The 8,733-nt window shown below is 48.8% G+C and overlaps 3 protein-coding genes across 3 annotated transcripts; 2 read left to right on the top strand and 1 right to left on the bottom strand.

The window, feature by feature from the left end:
• Positions 1-3,920: 3,920 nt before the first annotated feature.
• Positions 3,921-4,173, top strand: TrAtP1_004874 (uncharacterized protein; the record flags this gene model as incomplete). Its single annotated transcript, XM_014084271.1, has 2 exons — positions 3,921-3,970; positions 4,071-4,173. The coding sequence occupies 2 exons, from the start codon at positions 3,921-3,923 to the stop codon at positions 4,171-4,173; spliced, it is 153 nt and encodes a 50-aa protein (XP_013939746.1).
• Positions 4,174-5,064: 891 nt separating this feature from the next.
• Positions 5,065-5,388, bottom strand: TrAtP1_004873 (uncharacterized protein; the record flags this gene model as incomplete). The annotated part of the gene is made up of 1 exon (XM_066112485.1): positions 5,065-5,388. The coding sequence occupies one exon, from the start codon at positions 5,386-5,388 to the stop codon at positions 5,065-5,067; it is 324 nt and encodes a 107-aa protein (XP_065968570.1).
• Positions 5,389-7,107: 1,719 nt separating this feature from the next.
• TrAtP1_004872 (uncharacterized protein) lies at positions 7,108-8,608 on the top strand. Its single transcript, XM_066112484.1, has 3 exons — positions 7,108-7,755; positions 7,807-8,095; positions 8,170-8,608. The coding sequence occupies exons 1-3, from the start codon at positions 7,395-7,397 to the stop codon at positions 8,375-8,377; spliced, it is 858 nt and encodes a 285-aa protein (XP_065968569.1). The 5' UTR covers positions 7,108-7,394; the 3' UTR covers positions 8,378-8,608.
• The last annotated feature ends 125 nt before the right edge of the window (positions 8,609-8,733 follow it).

Here is an 8,733-nt window from a genome sequence, read left to right as displayed (position 1 = left end):
TTCTCCATTATCGCTGGATAGACTGCAAAAGACAGCGTGATTCTGGCTGGCGTATCTACTTCATGCAACTTCACTTTGCTCGAATAGCGCCTGCCTCTCTTCTCTAGATGGTTTGGTAAATGCAATTTTTCAACATCTACTCATTCATCAAGAGGTGGGCTTACTCTTGAATGTATGCGCCAAACAAGAGCAACTGCGAAAGAAAATTTCTTTTTGGGGCAAACTGAGATGCCAAAGCGTCAAGAATACCGCGGCTTGGGGAAGAGGCAAAAACGGACGGCACCCAGGCTCGCTGATGGTGGGCGCTTTGCCCTGGGACTAACCCATCTCTAGCGCACAGGGTATGGGGGCTAGTTTGCTTAAACCCCCTCTCTTTGGAGGTTTTGGAGAAGTCATCTCTATCAAAGGCAATGGGAGCTAGGTAGGTACTTTGTGCAATCGTGATCTGGAACTGGAGCAGAGGCAAATGTAGCTGGGAAAGCTGTGGAGATGCTTCTCCTCGTGGCCAGCCAGCCAATATACGGTAGAGCATGGAAAGAAGAAGAAGAGAGAAAAAGAGAGCGAGGCAAAAAGAGAAGAAAGCAAGATGAGAAATTATATCTGAGCTGGGCGTCGGTGACAGCTTCAATCGATCTTCACAGGCCGACGGCACTTCTAGATTGCCGTAGCCCACGCCAGTTACGATAGCGCGCGCATTGGCTGCACATTTGGAGGCTGTAACTTCCACACACATTGCCTTGCATGGCGCTCTTGGCAATTAAAGGACATTTCCATGGCGTTCTCTACCTAGCTGGTACAAAGCAACCTTGTCGATGCCCCAAAAAATTGACAAGATAGTCCCTGGCAAGCACTAAGCTGAGAAATCCTCCCAGACAACTTGGGACTGGGCCAGTAATAGAGGAAGTACTACGATTCGAACTACTCTATGATACAGAAGGGGAAGAAAACCCCAGCAGCCGAATAGAGAGATGCTACTGAATTCTATCCAAGAATTACTTCTAGCCACCAAAATTGAGCGAACCACTGCCTTTGCTTACCTGCCTCTGCTATTGATACCGTACTAAACTTACCTGACACTGCGGAGTACTTCCTGTAGTAGCTCTACAGATGCCTGGGAGCATGCGCCATGGAGTCTGGAGTAGTGCTACCAGTTTCCTCGCTGACATGGGAACGGCAAGACCCACCAGCGGCCATCTCCATTCTCGTACCCACGTATCGCCAAGCTCCTCTCCAAACGCTGCTCGCGGTACTCCATCCCAAAGTACTGCTACCACCGTCAAGCGCTGCGAAGAAACATTCGATCTTTTGCGATCATGATGATGATACTTTTGCTCAATGCTTTATGACTCTTTACTGACGAAATATTCCAGATTTGCTCTCCGCCATCGCCTTCTCGAAGCTCCAAAGAACGGGGTGTCTTTGCCCCAGTTCTCATTTCATTCAGGTCGGCCTCCCCTTGCGTTGTCGCAAGCCACGCGCGTTCCTGAGCCCTTTATGCGGCTGCGAGTGCGTATCGAACATTCTGGGAGATATTCCTTCCTATGGTCCAGCAGAAACGGACAACTTACGCGATGAGCTGAGCGAGTGTAGGCTGTTGTGCCAAGCAGCTGTTGTCGAGCATGCTATAGGAAGCATCTCCGTCATATTTCTTCCATCTCTCGCTAGCAGCGGTACGTTCCGTCTAGGCTGTGCAGACGTAGCACAGCGATTCCTCTTGGGTCGGCGATCAGCGAATGAACAAGTTTTGGTGAGGCGAAAGGAGAGATCAGGACGGGCCCCACACGCTGTTAGCTTGCTTCGCCCACGCCTTGGACTGCAAGTTTTCGGCAGCTAAAACCCTCCATGCATGAATTTTCTTTCCACTGTTTCAACTTTCCGCTTGCCTGCCAATCCTATCGAAGTCAAGGTTGGCTAGGCTGGCCGCAATGGCCTCTTTGGCCCTGGTTTTGTCTGTATGAGACGGGTGCGGAAAGGAGCTCGGAGGCTGCATCAAAGGGGGCCGCCCCAAGTGCATGTGTCCAAAAGTACAGCAGCATAGGGAGAAGAATCGCGCAGAGCACGTACGCCGTGCCAGGACTACGATTACAAGAATGTGCAACTCGCTCGTATTCTTATACTATCAAGTCCTAGCATTATCTAGGTAGGTATTCAGCGCTTGCCATGTGCAAAGATGAAAGGCCAATGTCAGCCGCCGCCCACAGCCCCCAGGGTTGCCCGGCTGCTGCTGCTGTTCCTGGGGCTGCTTCGTCGTGCCATCAGCCAAGTATACCGGGTGCTCTCCGAGGAGCGTCGATTCGCCAAACAGACTGACAGCAGCGAAGAGCCTTGCCCCTGGAGCGTTTTGATATTTCGTACCCAACGCTGCGGTACTGCAAAGCCAGGATTAAGGGACGAGGAAAGGGGAGATTGTTGTTGTTGGTCCCTACGTTCGGATCCCGGCGGATTTCATCTACAAGTACTCCTCGATCACTGATTAGCGGTCGAGCCCCCCCGGCCGATTTCCGCTGCCTGGTCTGAACCTTGGGCCACCATTTGCTGGGGTCCACTCTCTCGGCTGAGATGCGCCGTAGCATGTGGTGGATTCATGCTGGCAACCAGACGTACCAGACCCTTTATTACGGAGTATTCTCCATAATATGTGCCATACTGTACACGATTGCCCTGGACTGTACGAGTACAAGTACGGCACCGAGGAGAATGCTCCAACCGCCATGGCTGTCCCATCGGGCATCTACATGTTACAGCATGCTACCTACGTGTAGCTACAGAGGGCCGCCCTTCATCTTACCAAACGCAGAGGACCGGCACGCGCACGAACATGCATATTCGCAGCGAGTCGACCAGCGCCAATTGGCCGAGCCTTGGGAGCCTTGACCAAGCCACTGCCTCCGCCCGTCTCACTATACTGTACTCGTACGGAGTAGCGATATTGGCTTGGCCCAATGCTTACAAGTACTAGCATTCTCTGCCAGAGTAGCTTTGGGCTCGGGCAGCTCATTTGCGTGGTGGCAACTCGTCTGTGCGTCACTAGTTCCCGCGACTGGACTTGGACTGTTTTACTGGAAGCAACTGGAGGACGTTGGACATGCTGTTAGTCATCCGCAAAGAGCATGGGAATTTCACGCTGGCGACGCAAACACTTTCACCCCGACTGATGATCCATTGCCGCGGGCACACATCAAGTCTACGAAATCTGCACTTTGCATTGAGCGGACTGGTCCAATTGTCCTTGTTATGCTAGCAGTATTCGCTTACCACTACTACAAGTACGAGCACCATCTAGCAGAGCTACTAGTAGTGTCTTCCAAGCTAAGCGAAGAAGCCTTCAGCAGTACCAGGATCAGCGATGGCAGTTCCGAGACATACGAGGCTTGTCGTTTGAGTCCCCGCAAGCATACTACTGAGGAGCCATGGTGTCAACAGGTTGCATCGGAGATTCACGGTTCAGGTTAGGTAATCTTGGCGACTTCAGTCTTTGTGCAAACCACCTGCCAGCTGCTGGCGCCATCTTGCATCGTGGCACTGCAGAGGATGGTAAAGCCGACGTTTCACACCACGACGAGTTATGAATTCGTGAATTGAGCAAGAGGTCAATCATCACTTCGCATGTACGAGATAACCAAGGTTTATCGGAAAATTATCCGATGTTCTTTTGTATCGTTTGCCTGGGGGGCTATCTCTTCCCCTCTCTGTTGCAAGCCGGCTATCCTGTTGGCATTAGCCACTTCGGTCTTACAGCCTACAAGGATAAGGGACAGGTCTGAAAGTGCGTCACAAGCATTGCATGGACTGAGGAGCAGGCGACAGTCTGGATGGAACATGCGGTTAACAAGGAAGGTACAGCCGTGCCTTTCGAGAAACCAGGGTTAGAATGCTCTTCCTGCATCAGAATGCAACAGTAGCAGCAAAGGAGGGCGCCCATGGATCCAGTCATGTTGCTGCAGTCAATGGGCCTGGTTACCGGTCCTCCGTACGGGCTGAACATTTGTCTATTCGCCACCTGAGATCAGCTGCTTCAGCTTCAGCCTGACTCGCGAATCTAGGTATTTACCTAACAAGCACCACTCTAGGACGTCACAGTTGTTGTTTTCAGATCAACGAGTCGTAACACTTCGATCTCCCCAGAAGTTCTTTGACATGGCCGCCAAACCACGATTCTTGGACCTGAGCTAGCTGTCTAGCGGCACTAGACGTTGTGAATACGTCTTTTACAGTGTCTTATGGAGTATAGCATTCACCGCTTCAGTTCTCAGTGCTGTATCCCCGTTGCTTCAAAAGGGGCTATCCACAGTAAAAGCAACAGCTCACAAACCATTGGTAGTAAATTACGGCTATATTGGATCGATATAGGCTTCTTGACAAGTGCGTTAGTCCAAGCTCGTTCTGTTGATCTTCTTGAAAGATCTCACTTGGTGATAATCGGCGGATGGGATGCGTGCGCAAATTGCTGTCACACCCTTACCGGGGTCCGGACCGCATACAGCTGCTAGTATGGATGAATGGATGAGCCGGGGCTAGGCTGGTCGGCTTCCCTCCCCCCCAATAGACTACGATACGTACGATGGACTGGGCTTACAAGTACCAGGTACTACTATCTATCCTATTGCTCATACCGAGATTCAATCGAGAGGCTGCGCTAGCCGGGTATGTGCGAAGTTACGCACCGCAAGCCCACATCTGGCGTCTGGTCTCTACATCGTCTGCTGTTTGCGTTTACAAGCAGAACCCCTTGTCCACTTTCAGACCTCCAGTGGATGGGACAGCACTCTGAGCAGCTCATTCAGCAGATGAAACAGCACAGATGGTCCTCTCTTTCGCCCTGCCGATTCGGCCGCCTCTGCTCCTGTCGCCTCGTGTCAGCGGCCCTGCACTGTTTGATTGGACGCCCCCTCGGCAGCGCTGACGTTAGTTGGCGGCGCCATCGAGCCCACGGCTCTTTTGAGTGGTAGAAGATCATGCGCCGAGCTGCATTGACCTGGCATGGCGTTTTCCCTTGGATCCTGGCTATGCTGAACCTCTCCAGCCTTGTGGGTTTGGGGCAAAAGGTGGGCGCCGCCACGGCGATTAGCTGTCAGTAGTAGCAGGGCTTCGTTGCAGTTGATTAGGGTGTTGTCGTGGCGTGCGTTTATTTTGTGGCATTTGCTTCTTAGCGCAGGTTCTTTGTTGCGTGTCCCCTTGTCTTTTCCTTCGAGAAACGCCCGTAGGGAAGTAAGACAAAAGAAGAGGAAATTGGCAGGCTACTTGGATAGCTGACATGCAAAGCCGGGCTTTGTATGGCATTGCCGCATTCGTCTTTTCCCCTCTGTTCCTTTCTCTCTTTGACCAATTCCCTCGTTCTCTGATTCTGTCCATCGCTTCTTTTTCTTTCTCTTCTTCTTTCCACTGCATGTTTGACTATGTGTTGGTGCCCGGTGCCCTTGCGTAGGTTAATTACGGAATCATGATTCGGCTGGCTATTTCTAGGATTGGCTTAGCTCTTTCCTGCACACACAGTACTCTCTGAGGTGCAAAGCATTACTGATAACGGCGCGCTTGGCATTTCATCTTTTTGAATTCTAAATGTATTGATCTTTCTTTTCTTCCTTTCATTTCTCAATTGAAAAGGAAATCAATGGAGAGGGAAAGCAGGGCTACTGATGAATCGAGTTGAGCGTGCAGAATATTGGCGATGCGCATATATCTACAAACCTAGGTACACACCTAAGATTCTTGGAGAATGGTTCATTGCATCTCTACTTCTCATCAAGTCTCAAAGAAAAGAAGCTAAAGCGTCGTCTTTTCTTGCCAAAGGATTTTATGGGACTTGACTTTGACTTGTTCAGCTTGAAAAGAGAAAAAAGGAAACAAGAAAAAGCAGCGTCCCCTTTCAACGCTCCGTGCCAATCAAATCTCTTGAGAACGAGGCACCCAACGCCACAGAGCGTCGTGTTTTGCTTTGGTATACTCATCAACTCCTTTGTCAGAAGCTTATGATGACTTATTATAGTAAAGTCTACATTTGCGTGTATAAAGGGGCTTATTGGCAGATGCCGGGTTGACAGCCGGCACTAGAGGAATCTTAAAAAAGACAACGTGTGTTGAGAAGGGAGGGGGTAAGAATGCTTATCGTAAAGTAAAGTAAAGAGGCTTACGCTCTTTGCAATATATTGGAATTGCTGATGAGAGTGTGTGCTGTGATAATATTGCAGCTATCCGGCTGGCAGAAAGATGTGTAAGGTGGTTATAAAAAGTCTGCGAACGCTTAACCCGACACTTGGATTCGGAGACGACGACTGCATACTATTTGGTGTCAATCATCTGCGCTGCGTTATAACAACGAAGGTTTTATAGGTACCCTGACTTTAGTAAATGAGTGTGGCATCTAAATGTATTGCCGGAATAGTTTATAGGCATGTAGTTTTCTAGGTATCCTACGAGTATGAATTCTGATAGTGGCCGGCGTTGCATCCGAAAAAGTATGGCTTCAGTTACAGCTATGCCTACTACAGTATGGGTAGCTAATGCCTGATTTGCAGCAAGTAATGGGCTCTTCGGCTGCGATACACGACTCTCTGCTTCCTTGTCGAGATATGATGAAATATTGAATAAGAAACCAAAAAATAAGCAACAGAAAAGAGGGACATCGGCGGTCGATATGGAGGTGCCCATCTTCTCGAGGTCTGTTGCTCCTCTAGGAATGTCCCCTGGAGATCTGTACCATTTGCCGATCTATTCTTTCTTTAGGTGCTATATCCAACCTTGAGGCTCTTGGGATTGGCGAGAGATGAGCACTATAGAGCCCACAGTAATAAGAAGCCTGACAAATTGGAAACTTGAGATCGTTTTTGGAGTGTAGTTGTATAGATTTTTATTCCAAAAACGCCTTCATCGCAAGTATCCCATCAATCCAGCGCTTTTATCTTCGCTGTATTTTCTACGTCATCAGCCTACGAACCGTCCGGCTAACGATGGTGCTACAGGTACTCAGCCGACGATGTAGATGCATGGCCACGGGTACCTCCTATTATCTCCTCCCACCCCAACATTGCCCCTCCACCCTGCATATTCCACCCCAAAATGCGTGTACCAAACGTCAAAGTCGTCGCGCGGCTGACTTTTTTTTTTTTTTTTTTTTTTTGGCACCACAACCCTTTCAATCCAATTCGAGATACTTGTTTTTCCTCTGCATTTGGTCTTCTTCAAGTGAGCGAGCGAGCGATACGCCATGAATTTATGTGCATTATAATGCTTGATTTTGCTTTCGAACTGTTACTTCAAACGTTCTTATATACCCTTGTTTGGCAATAGAAGCATATAAAGTAGCATGCGCTGTTATCGATCCGTCACGACGTCACAAATCCCAAGCCTCGACAAGGCCTCAAATCCCCAAGAATTGGCCAATCTGGTAGATAGTAATGGCCAATGAAGAAGCATCATCTCCAGGCATCCCCGCAGACGACACAGGCAGCGATTCGCACAATGAGTCCACCGGCGAGATTCATCCCGCCAAGTTTAGCGAGGCTACCGCGGGGATTGGGCATTCGGATGAGCTGCTGAAGAATTCCTTCGAGGAGCTATCAAAGGACGCCGTATTTCTTACTGCGGAGGGGTTTCTCGGCGTCTGTTCCATCTGTCAATATCCAATACGCCCCGACAGTCCACTACGCCCTGGCAGTCAACAGCATACCGAGTATTGTGTTAATCCGCTCGTCCAAAACCCAAGAAACGAGACGTTTTTATCGGACAATGGTCAAGAGCATTTACTTGAACTCCCAGGTAAGAACTGTTGAGGGTGTTTTCCCTCTACGAGCTGCTAATCAGCAATAGAATTACTGCATCAGTATACATATACTATCTCGTCGGGTACATGTACTTTGATAGATCCATCTCTGTTCACCACCGCTGGGGACCTAAGTACCCTCACTACATCAACGGCAATACCAGCAGATGCCTCTGAAGATGTAGCTGGCGAGAGTCATCATACGGATGAGCCAGATATAGATCCCCCATCTATACAACCTCCTCATTTACCACATGATACCGACATCCAACCCCAGCCAGCCATGGAATTCGAAAGACACATCTCCAATGATGGTATCCCATTGGATGAACCAAGGTCAGTCTGAGCCAAGGGTATGAGGTGAATTTTTTTTCCAATCACCTGTCACTGACAAGCAAGTGTATCCTCAGGAACCGCTCATCCAAGTGCCCTACTTGCCAAAAAGATTTCACCTATTCTAGACCTGATAGCCTCAAACGTCATATACAGGAGGCACATACAAAAGGAAGTCATCCTTGCCCTCACCCAAAGTGCAAGAAATCCAAGGACCCATTCAAGAGGTCTGACAAATTGAGAAACCACCTCAAAACGTGCAATTATGCGCTCGCTTCAGTTTAAGGGGGAAGACATCTCCAAGTTAGCATAGGATCGATAATTTCTTGGGAGCCGGAAAAAGACCAATGACAGTCTACTCATTTTGGATAAACTATCAATACGGATTCATGTCAAGTCACGATAAACTAAAATTGCATTACAACTATATATGGAGTTTCTTTATGTGCGTTGCGGGGAGAATTGTTCATTTACAGTACAAAACAACTAGATTGAGAGAATTGCAACATGTTCTGTAAGAGAAAGCCTCTCACACTCAACCCTTCAATTCAATAAAGTTTGTTACATCTTTTTGTGCATTCGCTACTTAGTGCAACTTAACTATAATCTTCTTCTCGAGCCGCATATGTAAACAGGCGATA

Source organism: Trichoderma atroviride, chromosome 2 (assembly GCF_020647795.1).
Source record: "Trichoderma atroviride chromosome 2, complete sequence".
In the NCBI taxonomy this organism is placed as follows: Eukaryota; Fungi; Ascomycota; class Sordariomycetes; order Hypocreales; family Hypocreaceae; genus Trichoderma; species Trichoderma atroviride.
The sequence above is the reverse complement of the archived record's forward strand: the minus strand, read 5'-3'. Positions and strand labels throughout refer to the sequence as shown.